General features: G+C 39.6%; 1 protein-coding gene across 2 annotated transcripts in view; it reads right to left on the reverse strand.

The window, feature by feature from the left end:
- Positions 1-1,408: 1,408 nt before the first annotated feature.
- LOC107222947 (DNA mismatch repair protein Mlh1) overlaps positions 1,409-25,835 on the reverse strand; it is a 32,818-nt gene continuing 8,391 nt past the window's right edge. The window contains exons 10-11 of one of the 2 annotated variants that reach the window (XM_046742023.1): positions 25,199-25,366; positions 1,409-1,521 (exon numbers count right to left, since the gene is read on the reverse strand). In XM_046742023.1, the coding sequence (XP_046597979.1) occupies positions 25,262-25,366 (105 nt within the window). In that variant the 3' untranslated portion in view covers positions 1,409-1,521; positions 25,199-25,261. Of the gene's footprint in view, positions 1,522-21,604; positions 22,553-25,198; positions 25,367-25,835 lie in introns of those variants that run through there. The other variant, XM_046742022.1, reaches the window with a different exon arrangement.

The raw sequence follows: 25,835 nt of genomic DNA on the forward strand, positions 1-25,835 counted from the left end.
TGGCTCGAAAGTGGGGCCATCGTATCGGTAGTGGGGGAAACGGCTGCCGCGCTCAGCCGGCAAGTAGGTACGAACGAACTGATTTCGGGATGCTGGAGCGCGATCCGCGGGTGGCGGGGAGGGCTGGCAATTAGCGGACAAAACAGCGATCTTCCATACTGATTATTGATAGGGCCTGCCGCCCGACTCGTGGAAACGAGCTTTTGCTCCTCTCCTCCCCCTCCCCTTTCCTCTATCTCACACTCTTTCTCGCTCTATTTCTCTCTCTCTCTCTCTCTCGCTTTGCGCGCACTTTCGCCATCGCCCGAATCACTTCGTAATAATTCCCGCTCCCCTCCGACTTCCCGACACCAAACAGAACCGCTCGTGCGGCGCGCGCGCCTGTAAATCAGACCGACGATTCGTAGAAGTTAATTTCGGGTTCTTCGACGGCCTGACAATGAACCCTTAAACTGTATAGAGCGCAATTTAGCTCTCGCCAATTAGGGAGGAGGAAACGTTCGATCGGAGGTAAAGGGCTGGCTGCCTAGTGCCCTTCTTGACGCTGTTTACGCTATCTCTGCAATAGCAAATCCGGCACCGGTGTCCGGTAATTACCTGTTTTCTTGAGTTCTGTACTTCATAAATATTGTGCTACAGTTGATGCGTTTCCTTCAAAATATTAGCATGAAATTTTATTTTCTTACAACTCTTTTGTTTCGATGATACCAGAGTTTCGCTGTCATTTACGATTTCAGAGAGAGTATCAACTTTCGGCAAATTCATCTTATCTTCTACATGGAAAATTCAGAACTATCAGAGACTATTTGAAATCAATAACATTTTTTAGCACTGATATACTTTCTAAAACGCTAGAGATAAGAAATTTGATATTTAGAAAAGGATTCTTCTTGAATTATCTTTGAATATTTTGTAAAAAATTATTTCACACATACGAAGTGAAAATTTTTCATGCCATCCGTAGGAAAATCCTAAATATTCTACTGAAGATTGAATCTAGAGATCCTTAGTTAACACGTGACAATGAAAGCTTACAACTTAACGCAAGCACTCGAGTAACTTGAGTCTTCCAAAAATAACCGTTAGTAAAAAACAGCTTTTGTCAAATGTTCAGAAGTTCGGATTTTGCAAAAATTATCAATTCAGTATTAAATTGTTCATAAAGACCCAAAAAATATCAACTATCCATTTTTTTCCCCAGGTGAAATGCTCCGCAAGCGAGGTTATGGTTACAGGTAAGCGGTAAGCGTGCAATTGGATATCACAAACCTCGTGTACGCGCTGCAGCTGATCGTGAACATCGTGGTGATTCCTAGAAGAGATTGCTTCCACGCTATAATGCAGATATGATTGCAAACACGTACTGCAGGTGGGTGAAGTACAACCGGAGGCCTCTTTTCCGCGTCGGTATAATTACGGCTTAATTACCGACGGATCATCCCCCTCATTGAGACATCGTGTATGCAATTTCACTTGTATCTTCCATTTTTTTTTTTCTTAAGTAATACGGACAGTTGTACCCTGTAAGACATAATAAAATGTAAATTTTTTTTTTAGACTAAAATAAAAAATGTGAACTTGTAAATTAATAACTTAAATTTAGATGTTACCTAAGATCACTTTTAATTGGATTAATTTAATTACTTATCTATGTACAGTAATAAATAAATGTCTTTTGAGTCAAAAGTTGTATGTTGTAGTTGCCAGTATTTAGTTGAATTTCGTTTACAAATTTACAAAATGAATGATAAAACAACTCAATTTCGACACAACGGACGATTTGCAGAGCGAAAAAAATTATAAAATAGAAAAAAAAAATTTTTTTCATCCGACGCTACATTAACACTTTCACGAGTCAGATATGCCATTCGTTTTTAAGTATGGCCGACTGATGCTTTCCTGAATTCTCTATCATTTACATTAAAATATTAAAAAAGCTACATTTTTATAATTTTTGCGTAATCTACGAGAATTGATTAATATAAATTACAATTTTTTGTATTCTTATCTTTAGCAGTTCTGGTTAAATTGTATCAAAAATGTGCGTTTTACACAAGTATTTACCACACGTTGAGTATCCAGTTTTTAATAAAAATTAATTACGCAAAAACCACACGTTAGATCTTTCTTAAAAAATTATTTTATACGTATTTCCTTGCAATTAATAACATATCAAAAATTCCGCTATTTATCTTTTCATTCCTCTCAATGTCCGAATAACCTTAGCAAATCGTATTTTCCAAAACCTCACTGAGCGTGGATATCTGTAATTTATTTACGGTTCCTGTTGAAAATTTTTTTCCACCTATCCATTCATTTACTTTCGGTATAATTTCGAACGAATTGATCGTCCAGTTGTTTCCATACTGTTAGCCTGATTTCTACCAGCGCAGAGTAGCCAGCGCAAATTACCATGCCGTTTCAAGATAAGTTACCGCGGTATATCAGCTTATATATACTCCTGCAGCTGCAGGCTAATGAATGACTAGCCTGGTAGAGTACAAAGTAGACCTATATTGTATGCAATGCACGTTCATCGTGCAGTATGCACATGAGAAAATGTTGATCTGAATTTTTTTTATTTTTGTTTTTTCGAATGAGATATTGGTGTTTATTAAAAAAAAAAAAAAAAAAAAAATCCTCGTGAAAAACAAATTTTTCACTTTATTTCTAAAACGTGCCTCAACCATTTTTTATTGTATTGTATTGAACGAGTACAATAAAATGTTGCTAAGCTTTTGACATTTGCAGTATTTCGTTTTTTTTTTCTTTAATTGTTGACATAATCTCGAAGCATCAAATTCAATTTGCACCAATTTAGCTTCGTGCAAAAATGATGAATAATTTCATTTCATTTGTATTATTTTTTTAAGCCTACTGCTCGAAATTGTAAAATCATTGTCCTTTTTTAAGACATTTCTTAAGATTGGATAATGTGACGAAGTAACCAGTTTTATATTAATTCAGAAAAAATTAATTTTTAAAATTGTACGTCCTCAGTCTGAAATAAATGAAAGTATCGTGAATATCTCATTTCTGTAAAGACAAAAAAAAAAAAAAAACAATGAAACAAAGATTTCTTATTTTTTCCAAACACGTTGTTTTCCCTGGTTGTGGAACAGAAGCTAACTAAACAGTTACCAACCATAACATGGAATCCGCATTCACGTTATACAGACATTGGTAATGCTGATTCGCGATTCGACGTGCGGGAATGCTTTTGTAAAACAAACTGCATAATGGCTCTGTAAATTGTTCGGAATTACCGAGCGTTATTCCCTGGTGCCGCATCTCGCTGCAAGCCCTTCGAAAAACGACGACTCGAGATTTATTCACTAAAGCCGCGCGTGAACGCCATTTCATAGTGCAGCACTAATGCGGCAATAGGAGAATAAATAATAGAAAAAAAAAAAAAAAAAAATCACGAATGAAATTTTTCTCAGTGCGACCTCAACGATTTGTTCAATTATCCCTTCCGTTTCAGAACAAATTTCACTGTCTAATTACATCTAGACTTGCAAGTTACGGACGTTGTAGCGAATAGAACGTACCGCTATCTTCGTAGGCGATGATTTAGTATTTACCCAACTGCGTTATACATTACATATGACTTATACAACGCTCGTCGTAAGTGTGACGAATCTGCCAACGAAGCGTGGAGCGCATGATGCGCCAACGGCGCTTTAATGCAGCTCGTAATTAATTTTAACGATCGGACGCAAACAATGTTGAAAAGCTCTTACAGTCAAGCTTATCACGTTACGAGGAATACGACATGTGTTCACAATTGCAGGCCGAAGGTACCGTAAGACAATGAAATAAAAAATTCAACTACTGCGATTTTAGTCACGTGAATGTGATTTCATTTGATAAAATCATAAATTATACGAAATTAAATGTTGAAATGTTTCAAACCGTAATAATAGTTATACCGTCTTACTGTGAGAATACAACAGAAAGTTGCAGCAAAAACAAAAAAGTGAACTGAAAAGTGAAATTCGGTTAGATTTCATCGCAATTCAAATTACGAATCATGTTTTTTCGGAGGAACACAATTTACAAAAAATTTTTCTTGCAGTAAATGCCGCAACGTTTCTCTTACTTACCGAATGAAAACTATCGATATTTCGACCTGTAGTTATCGATATCAGTAAACATCGATAGATATTGTGCATCACTAATATCTACCTACAGATATCAGTTGCTCACTTTTGATAACCGTCGCTTGTATCTGTACAAAACTAAATAATTTGTTACATTATTTCACAAATCAATAAATCTGAACGATCGTTGCCCGAGTCTGATCAGTTGACGCCTCAATCCGCCGCCCTGATAAACGCCTGATGAGGCCCTGATCTGATCTGGGAGTGTCCATCGTGCCTGAATTCAACCTTATCAGGGAATTTCGGAACGGCACGTTTCATTTCTGGTCAGGCCCTGATCATGGCCTCATATGAGCCTGACGAAAATTTCTACTGGGGTTAGGGTTAATGAAAAAGAAGGGGAAAAATCGTTTCTAGTTTTGCCAGCGACTGGATAAACGTAGGTGGGCGAGAGTGCGGAATGCCTCATTATATACACTGAGAAAAAATTCATTTGTCATAGTAACTAGAAAAATTCGGTAAAACAAGTATCGTTAAAAAAACTGTTTGAACATTGTTGGAATTACGAAAAACGCGGTACGTGTAACCATTTTACTCTATTGTCGATCCTTTTTTGGTAATTGCAACGGAAAATCAGTTTGTTAGGTTTACTCTACTTTTTTAGTTAAACGAGGCTTTAACGTCAATTTATTGCTGCACGAGCATTAAATTTTCGCAACAGTTAGAAGAAAATATAGTAGCAGTGATCGTGATGAAAAAGAATAGTAACGGATACCAGACTTTCCGGTAACAGCTAGAAAACTAATTTTCATATTCTATCTAGAACTATATTTTTCGATTGTTGTACAAAATGAAAATAGTTAAGGACTGAGCGGTGATCGGAACTAAAAATTTCTCTCAGTGTACGAACGCAACGGTGCGTGCGTACATCAAATACGCAGGGTTATAAACTTTTCAAAAATAACTCGCGATAACTTTTGCCCTCTTGCACCTGTACGTAAATAAACCCGCGACATACGTACGATTTATTACATTAATCCGTGCGTCTCCCTACCTATAATGTATACGTACCTATCTACCTACGAGCTAATTACGCGGGTGGTAATTGCTAATTAGCAACAATTTTCAAGGGCTTGCTCGCGTCGATAACACCGTTTAGCAAACGTGTATAAAACAAACGCCCAACTCGACGGATGCGAGATCGAGCGTTTGCTTCCTCTCTCTCTCTCTCTCTCTCTCTCTCTCTCTCTCTCTCTATATATATATATATATATATATATATATATATATATATATATATTCCTATCTCCTTCTCAATTAACGTTGTGTCCCACTCTCTGCTCCGGGAGTTATACGGTCGTATACATATATGTGCGTCAGTATGTGTGTATAGAGGGATAATATTCCGACACAATTTAATCCTGATATGATCCTCGGATATCCCTCGCTTTTTTTGTTAATTTTTCTAGCTGTGTAAGGAAATCGAGGCTAAAAGGCTTGTATGTACACGAAAATTATCCTCGTCATGTGATTTTTATGATGAAAGTGGAGCAAAGTATAAATCCGTTATCCAGAATGTAAGAATGAATCCACTAAACAAGAACGTTTACAAATATTCCATATTTCGGAAGACGTTTTTACCAATTTCTTGTTTCATTTTTAGTTACGTTCTTTACAATTACTCACAATCAAAGACAGAAATTGCGAAGTTTTCAACTTTTCGGGTGATTTGCGATGTTAGTTTTCATGAAAAACACTGGAAGTAAAGAGTGATGTACTGATTATAAAAATATTTCCCACCGAAGACAAAACTGACAGCATTACGGAATACGTTAGGAAAAATATAGTCCATCAAGTCTAAATCAAAAATACTTTCCATAATAATCATTTTTTCCTTACCTCGAAATGTGGTATTGATGGGAGACTAAAAAAAAATTATGATTCTCCAGTATTAATGTACCGCTTGAGATCCACAGGCATTTTTTCTTTATTCGCTCGAAAAGTAATTTGATGGGTTCCTATTCAGTTGTGTAAGTCTTTACAGCTTGTACCCACCACTGATATATCAGATAATTATAATTATCTTTCGAGGATTTATTGCCAAGAACCTGCCGTGCTTCAACGATGCGAAGTTCGATCTGTGCAGTAGTTCAGAGTTTACCAATCACCCAAAAATTGGTCAATGTCAATGAACGAATGGAAAAATGCCGAAAAAAATAGAGGGAGAGAAAATTCGATCATCAAAATTCTATCCGCATATGAGGACCGCGTTCTATCGAATTCCGATGAGCAATGCAAACCACTATCAGGATCGCTGTGACCGCTCGACCAGCCGGACTCGAACAACCACGAGTCACTAATTACCGTTCGAATACACTGCCTAACAATGAAAAGGGGACGTGGTTCGTTACATTCACCCACTTCGTTCAAATTCAATCTGGGGCGTTGATGGAAGCCGAATAAAATGACAAAGTGACACGTTCTTAGGCACGATCGCAAAGCGGAGTGTCTGTCAGATTTGGCACCGTAAAAAACGAAATCCGAAATGTCTCTTACTTCAAGGATATAAGTGAAGAGATATTTGGTCGTAATGACCAAAATTGGTCCTGGCATTGAAATTTCATGGTTAGCATACAACCGACCAAACATTATTTTCAAGCGTCCAAAAAGTTAAATTCATTCTTATCGCAATCTTGCCGATCATCGCATTAAGCAGTTCGTGGAAAAGAGGAACTTGGATGTAATTTAATTCACCTTTCTCAACAAAACATTTTTTCTACGCGACAAGAATTCGAGTTCAACGATGCCAATGTTCTCATACGTTCTCAAGACACTGCCAAATACCCTGTAAAATTTACAGCAAAATCATAGATTTTGCATTGACAGGAACAAAATAATTTCAATTTTTTATTTTTTTGGTTAAAATAGCCTTTCCGATGCCATCAAAAATGTAACATATACCGCATTGAATAGTTTATGTAAATTAAAAAGTTTTATGTATCAAAGTTTCGTTTGTCCGACTTCAATCTTCCATGACGTATGGATTTAAAAAAACAAAAACATTTCCGAAACGAGTAAATTAAAAAATTTGAAACAATTTGTGGAGAGTAGTTTTAAGTAGTGCTACTATGTAACCAATTATGGAACAGATTCGAGATGATGAAAAAAATGTGGCTGAGTTGGCAAAGATCATCCCATTTATAAGTATATTTTATTCGATTCAATTTTTTTGACGATTTTCAAACAATTATTTCTTTAATTTTGATATTTGCAATAAAATACCGTGCTTCCAAGCGAAAATTTTCTAAAAAATTAAATTTACAAACAGATTTTTTTTAAAAAACAAAAGAAGAAGTCGTATTTGGCCTTGTTGAGACAGTTGGAACCATTGATTTCCGTTTGGTACGAGTAATTTAAAAAAAAAAAAAAAGACCGAACCAGAACAGCAAGTGGTATCGAACGGATCGACGAATGAGGAATTGGATTTTCTCCCTTACTGTGAAATCGTGAAAAACGCGTGGCAGAGCATAATATTCCAGATTCGAATCAAAGAGCAACAAAGTAAGAGACTGGTGAACGAACTCCAGAACTCTGTAGTAAAAATTGTCTTCCGAATAGGTATATTGCGATGATCATTCACCGGGGCTTCAAACTTTTTCCATTTCCGTTTTATTTTTTGTAATTCCGGTGCATCGCATGATCGTTTATACCGGTGCTCATACGCGCAGACGTTATGAATATGATAGAATTCATTCAAAGACCATCGCCGGTTTTTCGTCGTTCTAACGCAAAGACCTTGTACGTTTTACGATTCTCTCCATGGGGGTACAGGGAGGCATGTACAACTGTTAAAGATACGATATCGAAGTGCCGTTTTTATGGTCTTAACTCTCGCTGCACGTACCCCGCAGTAATGCTTCACGCGTCTCTAGGTTATGTCTATCTGTACCTATAGGTAAAATTTTATGGCATCGCGTGTCACGTCACTCACCCCCGTACATCGACGCTTTACTGCGTTATATTGTTGCGCGCAATCGCCTCGTGGCGACAAACTCGAAGAACAGAGCTGTTAAAACGCCTCGTGGAATCGTCGTCATCCTGGGAAAATTCTTGTCCTCGATACATTTACCGCTAATCAACCGATCCGCGCGATGGTGGTCGTCGTTAATGTCACTCTCGGTGAAAAATTTTCCTCCCACGACGAGAAAAGGAGAGGCTATTCGGTTCGTCAAATCACCGATCGATAATCACTTGATTACAAAATATTTTAAATCGCGTTGAAACGGTCGCTTAGAATCGTCGAAATTTATAAGTGAATGGTTCTGGAAATTAGTAAGGAAATCATTTCTAGTCTCGCACAAAATAATCCAAGCAATCGGTATAAGAAATGACGCGAAGTCATCGAGATCTCTACAGAATATGGTACGACATTAAAAAACGATTTCAAAACACTAATCGAAGATTCGGTCATTTTGAAATGTATTCATGCGATTCCACCGGAATTCTGAGGGAATCTGTGAGACATCGTTGATTGAAATACCAACAAAACTGTTTGGTCATCTAACAAAAGATCTTTCCGAAATTCCTTGCTTCGACAGATTATGTCTTGGGAATTAATGAAGGAAAAGTTGCTACGTTTCAACTAAATTTTCAGAAAATCGTAAATCCAGCTCGTATAAGAATCCCATAGAAATGACTGACGTATCTAAAGAAGTTGTGAGATAAATCCTATTTTGAGGAAAAGCATAATAAACTGCATGACTGCAGCTGTGCGTTATTGCGTATTTGACGAAGGCCGCGTGCGTTGCGCATACCGAAATTATAAGGAAATGAAAAATTCATGTGTCATTTTACACAGCCGGTAATTATGGACGATATACCTTGAAGAATAATTGGGTCGATCATATTCGAATTAAGGGACAATTACATGGATAGGGTCCGTATCAATCGCATACATTATTGAACAGATTATAATATCAACGTAATGATAAGGCCTCGAGAATAATTTATCGCCATGCAGCTTCCTCGAATAAATTACTCACCTGCAATATATTTCGTGAGCAAATATGCATGGACAGGGTGTTTGTATTAACTTTGGACAGATTTCCATGGTGTTTAGGGGCTGCCTTGTCAAGCATTTCGAGGTAAGACATCCATGGTCGAAAGCTCATCCTCACCACTGTGGAGAACTTTGAAGGATTAGGGCTCGTTCGTAATGCAATGAATCAGATGTGATAACTTTCGAGGAAATTTTTTATTCAGCCGTAGATAACGGTACAAAATTCGTGCTTCAAGTCAACAGATCAATAAACTTGGCAATAAAAAAAAAACAACAAACAATTTCCAGTTTTTATAAACAGAATTTGAAAAAAGATAATGAATGCGAAATGCACAGTATGTAATGGACTCCTGTGAAACGTAACAAATTTTACATATTCCGAACTGCAAAATATTGTTTTTTTATTATTCTCATTGTTTATCTTGTTGTTTCAAACTTATGGTTTTGTTGATATCACAGAAGAACTTTGTACCTGAATAAAACGTTGGGTCGAATGTGATTACATCTGATTCGTTACACTACGAAGAAGGGCGCGGTACCAAATCCTTCGGAGCCTTCGACAAAAGTCTTCCTTAGAAGAGTTAAAATAAACACCCTGTATACCTATGTATAATTAGTCAATTTACCTGATAATTCGCAATGCTCTAAAACTGTGGCTAAAGAATGAGGTTGATGAATGATTGAGTTCTGAACGTGCTAATTGAAAGCTGACTGTACTTGGTAGCGCAGCGATATGCCGCGAACAAAGATCGCAATGATGATAATCGAATGTTATTGTATCAATGCCCAATTAAAATTTTGTTAATTGGAGGTAATTCAATTCGATGCCGATCGAAGCTTTATTTACGGTGTATTGATATAGGTATACACCGACCGATTCTACGTGTATTGCAACTATCACCGACTATCGCACACAAAGAGCCAATGCAAACGAAGAGACCCGACGATTATCTTCGCCTTGATCGACACTCGCACCTCCAGTCCTCCTGTAGCCATCCCTCTCTCACTCCGTTTCTCTCCCTGGCTCTTTTTCCCGTTCTTCTTCTTCTTTTTTGCATGATTTTAAATTCAAGTGATTTCTCAACGGACCGAATAATATTTTCGACTATCCATAATCGATTATGCGATAACACCGAATAAGGGTGAGAGGAAATGCGGGTCTTGGAATCGCCACAAATTGAAGTCGTCGTTGTTGATATGAGAAAAAAAAAAACAAGAACTAGGAAAAGGAAAAATGCCAAAGTGGAACTGCAGTTCATTATGTTTCTTGAAATGTATCGAAGAAAGCTTTAAAACAAGAATGAACTCACTTGATGTTGCGTACTTTTTATAGTGCATTTTGTGTACTCGTCAAAAATTATTCCGCTAAATAATCTCAAACCTTTCAGGTTTTTTCTGAAAGCTTTTTTCACCCATGTTATTTTCCCGATAATTCTGAATTTCCGCGAGGGATCTGTATCGCACAATGTAGGGCAAAACGCAAGACGTGAAAATACCATGTCTGTATACGAGGAAGCTGGTAATCGAGAGCGTCTTTACTCACAGATTGGGTAACAAGTGATTGCAATGATTTCAAGCGATTTCATGTGATTTTCAGTAAATTCAGAGTGATTTTGAAGTGACTGCTTTGCAAAGTGATTTGCAAATTCAAGAAGTGAATACACGTGCGCTTTCATCTAATTTCAAGGGGTCTCATTCTATTTCATGCGATTTCACGTGATTTCAAACTATTTCATACGATTTCATACAATTGCAGGTAATTTTAAGACATCTCATACGATTTCCTGCGAATTCATGCAATTCCACGCGATTCCAACCGATTTCTTACGATTGCATTTTTCATTGCAAATTCATGTGATTTCAAGAGATCTCACAAGATTTCATGCTATTACACGCGATTTCAAGCAATTTCAAACGGTTTCAAGAAATCTCCAACGATTGTCTGCGAATTCAAGCGATTTCACACGATTGCACGAAGTTTTATGTAATTTCAAGGCATGTCGTACGATTTTATGCGACATCAAGTGATTTCAAGCGATTTTAAAATGACTGCTTTCCAAAGTGGTTTGCAAGCTCAACAAGTTAGGAGGCACACGCGTGATTTCGTGCGATCTTAAGCAATTACACGAGATTTCACACGATCAAACGTGATTTTAAGTGATTTCAAGTGATTTCTGAGCAATTTTAAAGCGACCATAGTCTGCGATTTCAATAAGTGAATGCTCCTTCGCTCCTAATACTAAACCAATACAGGTATGTAATCTCGGTTTTAATTACTCGACGGCCTAATTGCACTCAAAATGCAGCATGCACTGCATTGTATGTGCATAAAAAAGGGTTGCGAGCAGTTCACTCTAAGTACTTTATGTCATCGTACATAATTATTATCTTTGTTCATTAAGGGCAATTGCATCACATCGCACGCGCAAATAAACGACAAATCCGCACAAACCCGACTTCGTCTACCTCTTCACTTGGATATACTATTTATGAATCACACTTCCAACCGTTTCAAATTACCATTTTCTCGACCAGCTGCAAGCTGATCAACCATAACGCACACGGAACACCTACGTCCGGTGAATATATCCATTCGATACGTCATCCTGCTTGTACGGACTCTTGAAAGATCCATCGGATCAATTCAGGTTGGTCAAGAGAACACGTCCGGGTTATTCATTCACACCGCGTGCCTCACGGATAGTCGATTTACATGTTAATCCGCAGTGTCCATTGTTTCTTACACCTGGCTGGCACAATCCTTCAGAGGAAGATCGTTTGCCCCTCGGATTTGTGATCTTTAACCCAGTTTTAAATTTATCTAACATTATCCCCGTGGTTTTTCAGATCTGCGAATCTTCAAAATTCACACTTTACGTAGTCTTAAATTGAATGCTAGATATCGCTCTGGTTAAAAATATTTCCTCTTGGAATAATGTGTCGCAAATTCAAATCTATCAAAAAAAAATCGCAAGGATAAAATTTTTACGTCAGTGGAAATTATATAATTATACAACAGAGAGAAACAATTTTATTATTCTATCGAAATGGAATGAAAAAATATTTTCTATCAATTTTCTCTATTGCCCCTAAATTGGACACAAGCTGCAATTATTTTCTGACTCGTTCTCACGAGAATCTCATGTTTTAGCCGCGTGTAACTGATTTTCCTCAACGCCTAACCAATTCACAGCTTCCGACAAATTGTTTGGGGGCTAATAGATTTTCGAAAAAAGATGTAAGTAATTTCGTTCGTCTCGTACCCAAAGATAACGTTCCCTCCGAGTGAAGTAAACAGCCCTGCAAGGTTTAGACATGCCAAGGGGTATTCCATTCGGTCAGAATTTCAAGTGTCTGTGCCCACATGCTCTCAATGGCCGTGCGTGTGTTCCACACGCCAGTTTTGCGCGCGTAGGATTCTAAAATAACGCCCAGCGTACATCGCAACTAACAGAGATAATACCACAAATGTTGTTTGAACAAACATGTTCCTCTCTTGAGTGATTTGTCTTTTTTTAGGCAACTTCATAGATGTGCTTTTCCTCGAGCAGCTTAAGGAGACAGCTCCCGGCCCAATAGCTGGCTGCGCTAACGCGTCTATTAATAAATACCGTTACTCGACTTCCAGTCGCCTCTTCTCTCTTATTTAGTCTCTGTCAGAGCTGTACAATGACCGCGCTTAAAATTTCAATTAGGAAAAGAAAACAATCCGCTCGCAAACATTTTATCTTCCGAGCCGTGTTGCGTACCGTCGATTCGTCCTACCGATACCGATGACTTTGTCCCGAAAGCGTTAAGCGATGTGCTTTGTGTGCAGGGATACGGAACGAGTACTTTGTACTCCACCTCCGAGTATTTGACTGTTCGGCAAAATTTGCCGCCCCTGTATTTAGGGATATAGGAAATTGCGTCGTTAATCAACGCGACTGCCGACGCGATCGGGATGAGCGTTACGGTACAAAGAGAGCATCGGTTGTACCGAGGGATGCAAAATTAACGAGAAGGAAGATCGGATCGTTATAGGAAGGTATGGAAAAGAAGAAAAATTCGGTAAAACAGGTATCGTTAAAAAAAACTGTTTGAATATTGTTGGAATTATAAAAAACGAGGTACGCCTAACCATTTTGCGCTATTGTCGATCCTTTTTTGGTAATTGCGACGCAAAATCAGTTTGTGAGGTTTACTCTACTTTTTTAGTTAAACAAGGCTTTAACGTCAATTTATCGTTGCACGAGCATCAAATTTTCGCAACAGTTGCAAGAAAATATAGCAACTGTGATCGTAATGAGAAAGAATAGTAACGGATACTAGACTTTCTGGTAACAGCTAATTTTCATTTTCTACCTAGAACTACATTTTTCGATCATGGTAAAAAATGAAAATAGTTAATGACTGAGCGGTAACCGGTATTAAAAATTTCTCTCAGTGTACCGAGCAACAAATGACTGTACAACGTCAATTGTTTTTTCGTATTGTTAGAAGTAAATCATTGCTCAAAAAATGCTATATTTTAAATCGCGCGAGCATTGAAAGCTTCAACTTTCAACATCTTAATTTGCCGGTAAAATTAATCTCGACGATCCTTATACCGAGCCTGTAGAGCTCGCCCGATTTCAGATCCGATAATATAGCTCCGAAATAAAGCGGGTTCGTGCAGGTCAATTAACGCCAAGTTTTTAGAATTGACGTCAGACCAGTTCACCTAAAGGGGGATTCGGTGGAGGAGCCCGCCCGGATCGTTTGTCTGGGCAAGCTTAGCTGGTCGCTGTTGATGCTTCAATTGCTAATTAGCCTCTTATATGTGCTTTGTGGAAATGCAGGGCGGATCGGGTATTTGGCAAAAACTACCCAGTGATGAACAGCTCCAAGTTCTTACGACGCGTCGAGGGATCTAGAACGAACGATCGAGGATCAGAGGTACGATCATGTGTGGATCGATTCGCACACGAGTGCACGGAATAAGAATCGCTCTGCGTCTTCCCGAAAATCGATCTCGGAGCCTGATCAAGTTCTTTTAGTAGGCAACCGATATAATTGTTTCTTTAGTTTTTTTTTTGTTTTTTTTTGTGTTTTTCTCATTCAAGCTTCTTACTCATTTGTACAATTTATGATACATAAATACCAGATCAATTTGCAGCCAGCCTTGCACCGGAACTCGAACCGAATATCAGTCCGCGAGCAGCTCGTTTCGAGCAGAACCCCAACATATACGCGGAGGAATTTGTGTCGGGACCTCCCACGAGAATCCCTAATTGGATAATCAAGACTCGTATGGCGGATGAATTCGCATTCGATTTTGGAGTGAAACAACCTGGTCCAGGACACGATCATAAACCTTTATAGTTTGGAAAGACATGTGTCGACCGGTGTCGTTTATAAGGAATTGCGCTTCGTGAGCACTCGTGAGACTTACGTGTCACTGTGAGGCTTATACCAGGGTTGAATTGAGATAGTCGCTTACATATTCACGTAGAGATGTATTTGAGAAACTTCTGATGCAAAATAAAGTCAAGTTTCTTATCTCCACAATCTTTAAGCGTGCACAGCACACCTGTAATGTATATGTCGGAGGGTAAATAAAAAACTTCAGATGATCATTAAGTCTGGAAATTGATAAGAACTTGTTCTGTTTTCTCTTTTTTTCAACCAGCAAGTTCCCAAATCAATTTTCTTCAAGCGTATATTACTTTTTTTTGTCTTCTATAACGACTCGTTTTTACGTGAGATTTGCACTGCGTTCTACAAGATCGAAATCTTTGTCTTCGATTGTCGAAATTTGATAATTCCTCGTGAAATTTGAGAACGCATGAAATCGTCGGCAAAACTCAAAATCTCAACTGACAATGGTCCTGTTGAGATATTTTTGAAACGACGTGACTGACGATGAAACGAAAACTGCAATTCGATACAAAGTTCCTTAGTATTCCCAAAAAACGAGAATAAATTTTTTCTAAAACCTATGGCGATGGCCAAAATCGTCATGCAACGTTACACTGAGAGAAATTTTTAGTTCCGTTTACCGCTCGGTCCTTTTATTTTCAATTTTTACCACAGTTGAAAAATATAGTTCCAGGTACAAAATGAAAATTAATTTTCTAGCTGTTACCGGAAACTCTAGTATCCGTTACTATTCTTTATCATTACGATCACTGTTACTATATTTTCTTATAACTGTTGCGAAAATTTATTGCCCGTGCAACAATAAATTGACGTTAAAGCCTTGGTCAGCTGAAAAAGTAGAGTAAGCCTCAGAAACTGATTTTGCGTTGCAATAACCAAAAAAGGATCGACGATAGCGCAAAATGGTTACGCGTACCTCGTTTTCCGTAATTCCAACAATATTCAAACATTTTTTTTTAACGATATCCGTTTCACTGAATTTTTCTAGTTACTGTAACAAATGAAATTTTTCTCAGTGTAAGATTCCGCATTCGGTATAGAAGCCGAAGCAGTTAAGAATGAGTAAACCGCTCGTCTGCAGACAAAACCGCGGTGCCTGCTATGATCCCGTGATTTCAGCCCTGCAGGTACATAAACGGATGAATACCTGTTCTCGCGATGCTGCCTCTGCAGTTGGCTGAGCCTGCGGCGAGGTGTGCATGCGTGCACGCGCGATGGCAAAACTGACCGAAATGATCCGGAGAGTCGGGTCCAAGTACGATACTTAAGAATCCCTGGTAACTTTGTGGCAAACCTTCTTCATCGTCTTCCCATCTTCTTCTCCCGATCACACGGGCGAAATTGCGCGCCGAAGAGGTCGTTAACGGTCCCCCGCGGGACGTGCTCCCGTTGAGCGACTCGAGGGATATGCGCGATGCCCGTTTACCGCCCTGAGTCTAATGCGATGCAAATTTGACTTCGCGTCCCGTATAATGCCGTCGTTCCGTGCAGATACACCCGCTAATTACCACGCCGTCGTCCGTGTGTATATACCTACCCCTTTGCGGCGCTGGACTCGATCACCGAGGCTTTCACCCTCGCGCCACGATTGCAAACCGTCACGAAACACTCCGCAGCTCGTTTACCGATCGCCGCAAGTTCACGAACTTTCGTTAACTTTGTTCGACGTGAAGGGGATCGTTTTTTATTCAGGACTCAGTTGTATCCTTTTCGCACTGCGCGGCTGCGTCAGAATTGATTCGAATGGATCGATACAACTCGAATTACATCGTTCGACATGTCTTCAAGATTCTTGACCTCTGAGAACCAAAAGCGGATTTGGGTTTAACTTGTCATCGAAAAAGCCCCATTGCAAGGAACAATAGTTTGGGGTTCCCCTTCAAATTCGTTGCAACTCATGTATGTTGTAGAACATTGAAAACTAAAAGACGCGTAATTTTTTTTATCAGCTGCGGAACGGTTTAAAGGGGTGAAAATGACCCCCGAATATGGGTACCCAACGTGGTGATTTGTTGATTCACTTGATGTGTTTCAGTGGAATCAACATTAAACATTTCAATGTTTGTTCGTTCAAATACATCAATCCCTTATGTCCGAAAGTTAGAAACCACCCCATTGGGAGCCCACCTTTGGGAGTCGTTTTCACTTCTTTAAACCGTTTTTCTGCCTATAAAAAAATACGTTTCTTTCAGCTTCGAGTGTTCTACAACATGCTTAGGTTGTAAGGGAATCGGAGGGGATACCAAACTAATGTTCCCTGTTAGTGTCCACCCATTCTCAATACCATCAGAAGGGGATAACACGAGAGCACTATACATTGCTTTTTAAGCAATGAAGATAACAATCGAGTTATAGAGAAAAGAGATTGAAAAAGTCTACGCGAATCCGGCAACGAAAGTTTCTGAAGAGTCTTGAGCGGCAGAAAACTTTGAATCGATGTTAACCATTCGAATTTGTACCGTCATGCACTTGGCTTCAAAGGATTCCATGAATTCAAATGACTTCACGTATCGTCTAGTGAATTCTGATGATCGTGCACCATCAACGAGCCCGGACTTCAAATCATTGCCTGTGGCACTTCCTCTACGGGGGCATAGCCATTAGGAAGAAGAAGAAGAAACCATTGCCTAATTTCGAGTAATTTCACCTCGTGTCTTTACGATTGTAGGTGATTTTAACTAACTTCAAGTAGATGGCGTTTCACGAAGAGTACCTACCGCGTAACTCCAAGGCTTCAAGTACGGTTCATCTTACACCTCGAGCACTTTGGAATACCACATGCAACGTAATGGTAAAATACCAAATTGCGTCACGAATGTACTGGTTGGATTACTTACAACTAGATACACGGTGTCCGGTCTTGGAACGTACAGTTCTTTAAGTGTACCTATACCCCGACTCACCCCGTACTTTTCAAAGACCTATAAAGAGGTTCCAGCTTCTTCGCTTCACAGTATGGATGCATTTTTTATCCAGCCGTTGTGCAATTATACGTCGGAGCGGGAAACGGGGACTGGTGTGGCGGGTACCATGGGTGCACGGAGGACGGCGCCGGAGCCGGTGTTGCCCGTCAGCTGCACGCTGCCGCGACAATGATTAATACGAGCAATTAGCACGGCGGAATCGCCAAACGACGCGGGAACCACCGAAGAGGGGCAACCGGTAGCTATAAGCTAGCTGCCGGCTAACATTGCGACAAAATTATATTCCTTCGGTGACGTTGTCTCCTCCCCTTTTATCCATCGCTCTCCCATCCTGCTCTTCCGGACTTTCTTCCAGACTTTTACCCTTCGCTGGTAGGTACTGTACGTACACTTGGGGACAATGAATCTGGAACGGCTAATTTTTTACACCAGACAGTTATGTTGGCAACACAGAGAAACCTACAGCGCCATAGTCGAACGAGCGCGAAACAAACTCAATCTCAATAAACGTAACATAACCCATGACCGTCGAATCTAAGCTTAGAATACCGCGGAGATAATGACTTGTTGGATTGACACGTATTCTAAGGTTAGATTCTACGGTAACAGGTTATGTTACGTTTATTGAGATTGAGTTAGTTCCGCGCTCAGCCGACTGGCGCTGCAGGTTTTTCCGTGTTGCCAACATAACTGTCTAGTGGAAAAATTAGCCCTCTCAGATTCATCGCCCCCAAGTGTACGTACATACCATACGCAAGACGTAGGTACGGTGCTTTTTCTTCCAACTTTTCACCCCGAGAAGTCGCGTAACGTTACAAACGATATGGGGGGTTTCTATCGTTGGATAAGGCGTGGAACGGGTAGAAGGCACCGATGTTGGTTTACGTATACGCGCGGACCTTGTCAGCTCCTTTCATGGAAATACCTCAGAGCCGCGGGAGCGAGCAGATTGTGGGTGGGAATTAAGGGCTTACATACCTACGCCTTGAATAGGGTGGTTGACCTACCTTTACGACCAGCTTGGATGACTCTTTCATCTTTCACAATAGCCGTGTGTACCGTTTCTAGCGAAGGATACGCATAGTCAACGTCAAAGATGAAACACGACGCGTTATACGAGAATTACATTCTTTACAACTAGTTCCAATTCAGAAATTCAAAGACGAAGTAGCATGTGACTCAATACCGATCAATATCGTACCCTATCCGATGTTCATTTAGACACGTACATTGTGCTACTTTGAAATTGAGAAATACCCACTTGTCATAAAAATCGATGTGAAAATGGAATCGTTACAATATTGGTATTGTAGTCTCAAATCCTTTCGTCCGAAAAATTTTGAATCAGGCTAACGAAACAAAAATCTCTATGACTCACGACTACTCATTTTGTGAGTGGAAAAACGCAGCTCAATGAACATAGCCAACTGTGTGAAATTCTACGATTTACGATTTTTAACAGTTCGTGAGAGAGAAAATGATAAAAACGGAACGAACGAGTCAATCGGTAGGGATCGAAATCGAGGCGTATACGTAATTGGCCAAGGGAGAATGATGTGCGTTTGTTGGGGATTTGTGAGACGTTTTAGAGGCAGTGTGGCATGGCCGGCATCAATATTCATTACAATTTCCGCATCCCCCAGTGTCATCCACGGCTGATGTGAGTCGGGGTCATTTGAACAAAGAACTCTAAGCTGCCCTCGCTTGGGGCGGCCCCTTTCAACCCCGGGTTCGATGGATTTCACTTTAGAGCGTCCTCAATCTGGCCGCTCGCGCCTCCTCCGACAATCCAACCCACGGAATCAAAACAAACGAGCTGCGCTCCTTCTCATTGTATATAGAAATCTCTCTCTTTCTCCCTGTGTACATACACACACACACGCGCACACACATATGTATCTATATGCACATGTATATAACGGTGCCGAGTGCAGTCGTACATACGTAGTGTATGGGGCATTCCGTGCCAACTCAGTAAACGGTTGACCGTGACATTTTTTAATTTCACCAATGATTTTTCCTACCTTAATACGACCGTTGAAAAATGGCCAAAAAAATTGTCAACATTTATTTTTAATCACTTGTCTTTACCCTGTGAGTTTTTAAACCCATCTCAAAAACACTCGTATCGTTTTTGATGGTATGAATACAGAAAAAACGAGGTCCTACTCTGAATCTTGCGTGAAAATGTTTAATTTCGGAAACCAAATGTTCTTTTTTTGTTTCATAATAACCAATCGGGGTGTTTTTCAGATGGGTTTAAAAAATCGTGGGGTAAAGCAGAGTGATTAAAAAATTTCGAAAATCGTTTTGGAAACTTTTCGGGGATCGTACTAACGTAGGAAAAATCCTTAGTGTAATTGCAAAAAGGCGTGGTCAATCGTTCACTGAATTGGCGTGGAATGCCCCATATATATATATATTTTCTCTGAAACTTCCGGCTTCTTTCCCCATCGCAACTTCTTTTTCTTCACCGATTCAGCGGTAAGCCCCAACCTTTACCTTAAATGGACGATAAAGATAAATGGAAACTCGATATTTTCACCGGCACCACATAACATCCCCTCATTGTTCCCTCGATGATGCGGATTACAAAGGCTGGCTCTGCAATTGGCAAAAGTAAAACGATACACAGTAAAAATAAGGGTGAAAAGCCCGCGCTTTTCTCGGTTTTAGAACAGCACATACTTACAATTTTTCTGACTAATCAACTATAATTTCAAAATGGATCGAGCAGATATTTTCCCGTCGAATCGCAACGACACGGTTTTATTAATATTCGTCATTGCCTGCATGGTGTAGGCAAACCTACCGTGATTATTCTGTACCAGTAAACGAAACGAAGACACTTCTATACTCACACATATAAGGGTTCGTGAGATTTTGGTAATATAATTTTGCTCCCGACAGCGGAGCTTAAAGCTCGACGCCTTTTCACCCTCAACCCAAGGGCTCCTTTTATCTTTTTCATTTTAAAATTCACCTCACCCCCGGCGAGGGATAGAAGTCGAATATTTTTCAGATCCGTATAACGTACAACTGTAGAGCGAGACGGTAATGCCCATAAATTTATCGACGTTAACGCGAAGGAAAGTCTCTTGGATCGCTCTCAGACTTATCCGGGGGGTGAAAACGGCCCAAGGAAATTCCATCCAGCACCGACAAGTTGTCCAGAGTTGCGGAAGTTCCGAACTAATATCACTGGACGCCATTCCGCCACCGCAATCCCTCCGTGTCCCGAGCCTTTGCACTTCACCTCGATACACCAAATGCCACGTAGCTGTGGTGGTAGCGGCAGCAGCAACCCTCAACGGCGACTAAGGGAGACCCCTCAATCTACGCGGCACGACATTTGTTAGGTGGCGCAATATTGTCGACTCAACTCTTCGGTCTCCCTCGACAACTTATCCGTTCCCTCGTCGTTACTCTCATTCTTCATCCCCATTTCACCTCCTTCACAGTTTCTTTCTTTTTTCTCTTTTTCTTTTCTTTTCTTTCTTTTTTTTTTTTTTCTTCTCATGCCTTTACATATACCTACTCCCGTTTTATAGGAATTAGATGGTATCCTGGTACTATTCGAAAATGTGAATCATTTTTTATCGTTTGAACAGAAATAATTGACGAGTCGTTATTAAGGATGTTCTTACATCTCGTGTACTTTTCAATTCGTACGGAATGACTTTCGAAATTTGAATGGTACTTGCTAGTATCATCTTTGATTTAGCGTATTCTTTGAATCAATTCATTCTTGGATCTGGATATTTTAAGTGACGTAATAAAGTATTTGAGAGGTGATGAACAACTGTTGTAATTTAGTTTTAAACGCGTGAGCTAGATTTAAACTGACACTATTTTGAGTGAAGAAACTCATTGAAGTTTTTGCAGATATGCCGGTTGATCTTCACCCCGTGGCGTGGTTGCAAACGTTACGAAAAAATAATCATGTCAATATGAATCATAAACGATACGAAAAAGGAAAATTTTCTTCAACTCTGAGACTGTGAAATTTTTTTCGCTTATAAATATTCTTGGAACGAAAATGAAAGGAACTAGATTTACAGAATTACTGTCTTATAAATTATATGAGTAAGTGAGCATTTAATAATCATTTCCTTCCCAAAAACATGCTTATAACTTTTTTTTAGATCTTTCGAGTGATGTTAAACAAAAATTATCTTCAATATCTTTCATTTGTGTTAATTTGAAATAGAGTACAGAGTGAAATTTAATCATCCGAAGCATCACTGTCAGAAGCAGTCGAGCAGGAATGTAGGAATTGAACCCCAAACTCGACTAGAACCGGCGTCCCCACGATTACCGAACTGGACTTTTCTCGGAAACGGCTGTTCATCCGGAGTTTAAGGAATTGAAGTTTGAGTCATGGCCGACACGCGAAATAAATTTGATCTAAATCGGTGAGTGACAGATCGCGGCCTCTGTCGCAAGCGCAAAAATTTCGGCGAAAAAAAAATTCAGCATAGCTGGAGGAATGCAGTCTGATCAAAATGGTATAACAACCGGGTAGCTTTAGATATTGTGAGGGTTACGTAAGCCGGAGGTTTCCGGATAGGGGAGACACGATACATGTGGAATAGATGGTTTCTGATTTGACCTAAAAGCTGAAATGAAATACTAGCATGAAGAACGGCATAGTGAAATATGATTTTATCTTGCGAGGGAGTAAAGGATGGAGAAACATGGAGGGGAAAAAAGGAAAGTTCAACTTGGCCTCCCTCTGCACGCACGTAACTTAACTGATGACGAGAGAATGAGGAGAAGTTATAGGATAGTCAGCCTGTTTCGGAGGGACTTAACGATCCTCGCGGAGAGATAACTTGGCCCGGGTTTCTTACCCCCGCGTCTTGACGACGCCTCGTGTATCTACAGATGGCTACATCGAGCAATTAGGGGCTGCTTCGTCGGTCCTGCGCGTTACTCCGTAGCTGCGTGGTGTACGAACCTCCTCAGGCGACAAGCTGTAGTTTGGATCTAGGTGCTCCCCTGTCGTTGACACCCGGTCGGACTATAATTTTCCCCCGCCTCTCCTCCCCACCCCTCTCCTCATCCTGCAATCGGATGATGTATACTCACCCTATATTCCCCCGCAGCTACCCCCTCGGGTGGCGTCTCTTGGTTACCGAACAGTCGCCGAGACGGCGCTTGAGACAACGCTTTAGCGATTAGGGCGGCTCTCAAGCGCTGACGTACGTATGTGAATTAAACACACACGCGGCACTCGACGGGCAATATCATTTTGTACCGTAATTAATTGCAAATTGAATAGCTGTTTTTGGTCGAAGGAAATATATCAAACGATTCTTTGCAGAGAAAATACCATGACGTTACGTATATAGGTACGTCAATATTGCGTATATTTTATACCGTCAGGATAAAGTTCGTAAGCTTAAACTTTTTTTCCGTATTTTTTTGTTATGGAATAGACAATGCCTGTGGTAGCTATCACAATGAGAGAAATTTTTAGTTCCGGTTACCGCTCAGACCTTAATTATTTTAATTTTTTACCACAATCCAAAAATATAGTTATAGGTAAAAAATAAAAATTAGTTTTCTAGCTGTTACCGGAAAGTCTAGTATCCGTTAATATTCTTTCTCATTACAATCACTGTTACCATATTTTCTTGTAATCGTTGCGAAAATTTAATGCTTGTGCAACGATAAATTGACGCTAAAGCCTTGTTTAACTAAGAAAGTAGAGTAAACCTCACAAACTGATTTTGCGTTGCAATTACCAAAAAAGGATCGACGATAGCGCAAAATGGTTAAGCGTACCTCGTTTTTCGTAATTCCAACAATATTCAAACAGTTTTTTTTAAGGATACCTGTTTTACTGAATTTTTCTAGTTATTGTAACAAATGAAATTTTTCTCAGTGCACATACTCGATCAGATTGATACGAAATTTTACATACCAAACATCAATGTTTCACTCGCGAAACATTGAATTGGTCCTTTGAACAATATGAATATTTTTTGTGTCAATTATTCCGCCACGAAAATTGAGATAAGCTCAATAAAGATTCAGAACGTCACACAGTGTCATTTGTGGGTTACGAGCTAAGCCGGTGGATACGTGTATTTAGAATTTAGTGTTTTGATAAGTCCTGTAGAGAGTTACGTATATAGCACGTTTGAGTATACGAAACAGCGGGTAAAGGGCTGAGACAATTTCCTGAGCTTTGTCGGCGTAGAGAATCCCGGTGAGGAAATGAAGCAGAAAGGATCGAGGGGCCGGTTAATTTTCATCCGGGACACGTAGCGGCGGGTATTATTCTAATTTTAATCACTTTCTGGGAGCTGTTGAAAAAGTTTAACACCATCTCGTTAATTAACAAGCCTCTGCAGAGCGGGACCCGCTACTTGGCTAATTTCATTCAGCAGACAATGGAAGTTAAACCGGTCACGTATATATGGGGAGGTGGAAAAGTAGAATTTAAACAATAAGCATTTATTATTTGGGAAGGGTTCGTGCAGCCTACGACTGTCGAGTCTTCGCCCTAGTTCGATCCTTTGTCAACGTCAACAAGCAATTTTTAACACCGAAATTCGAGGAGTACGGACAAACGACAATACAGACGATGATAACGAAAACAAAAAAGGCAGGAAAAGAGACGAGGACTGACAATGAGTCGACGAGTCAAAAGGTCTGATCCCTGAAACCTGGGCGTTGCAACCCTTGCCAAGGGTCGGAAATACTGCGGGATCAAGGGAGGTGGGCAATTGCCTCGTTAACGTTCCGATACAAAGGATAATTACGTTACGTATCGGCCGGATAACGTCTGGGGAGTGGTAGATAATCGGGATCTCGATTTCAGAGCGATACCTACGTGCCACTTCCGGTTGTTCAAGCTGTGGAATATCGACTCGGAAAGCTTCTCGGCAGAGCAAGTGATCGCGAGTATAATTCTCAAGTCGAGTGAAAATTACATTGTTGTGTTTTAGCAGGTGCATGACTTTGAATCTGGGACGAAACTAGTTTTATACTCTTCGATCACTTTTATTTTAGCATTTGCAACGATCCCATCATCGAACCGTATGTTAATATTTTATCAAAATTTGGCCTCATAAACCAATTATGCATTGAGGAAAGAAATTTTTGATTGAGAAACGAAGTTATTACTTGAACACACTTCAATGATCTCAAATAGATTTAGATGTTAATTGTACTTGCGGTACGATATCTGCGTTTGATATTAGATAAAATCTCGTCCAATTTTCCGTTCTTTTGGTATAAACTCACGTTCATTTGTTTAACGTATTGTGAAGTACCCCACATGAAACTGGGGGGAGGGGGGGGGGGGGAGAGTTCCAATTATTTAAGTCTGATGCTTGTCTAGGGTTTTCGATTTTAGTAAAAAAAAAAAAAAAAAAAGTTCTCCACTACCAAACGTAACTCCACCTTGCTTTGTTTTTTTGATTCACTGCAGGTATTAATCGATCTGGAAATCTCTGTGGGTTCATGCGCGTTGGTTTCGGGACACGGTATAAATAGTGTTACGTCGCTAAGCCATTTATACTATAACATTTTTTAAAGTTGTTACAAAATGTTTCTCAATGATCGATTGTTCTATTTGACGGTAACCAAAGCAGCCTATTTTCAATACCGAAGGGGTTCAATTAACCAGCAATAGTGATTCTCATATAATTTTTGAGTTCCTATATTATCTAAAGAAATTATAATATTCAGTGTTTTACCTGTAACTTCTGTCATCGATATGTTCAATCATCATCCATATTGTCAATTTGCGTAGGATCCATTTAGCGCATAGCATGAGGGCAACGCAGCATACAAAAATCGTTCCACACACTTCGAATAGCGCACACCGTGAAATGAATACTTTTCACTTGACGAATGTTGAGAATCTGGAATCAATCAATGTTCGTTTTGATCAGTTTAATATTGGAATTTAGATTTTCCAAAATACTATGTTATAAAGTGACGCCTGTTTTAACCGATTAAAATCACGTGATACAGGAGGCACATTTTCGATTCAAACAAATGAATTATTCATCAGAAAAAAAATAACTAGATCCTGCTGATAATATGCAATATAAATAATGTTAAAATCGTGGAATATTTACTTCAAATCTAGTAATCAATGAGTCTAATGAATATTTCGGTTGATCTCCAGCACGCAACGATACATTCGAACAACTGAATAACGATGAGTGGTAAGCGGCCGTTGTGCACGGTCGGTAACGCAGATCCTTAGAGTCTCTCTAGTATCTACGGTTAGGTGGCATCATCGAGTACCTACATCGACGAATGGTAGAATACTACCGCAGTCAACCGCATGGCCAAGTATTCCATCCAATGATGATTAGATGGCGT

The sequence above is a fragment of the Neodiprion lecontei genome, chromosome 5 (genome assembly GCF_021901455.1).
Source record: "Neodiprion lecontei isolate iyNeoLeco1 chromosome 5, iyNeoLeco1.1, whole genome shotgun sequence".
NCBI classification, from domain to species: domain Eukaryota; kingdom Metazoa; phylum Arthropoda; class Insecta; order Hymenoptera; family Diprionidae; genus Neodiprion; species Neodiprion lecontei.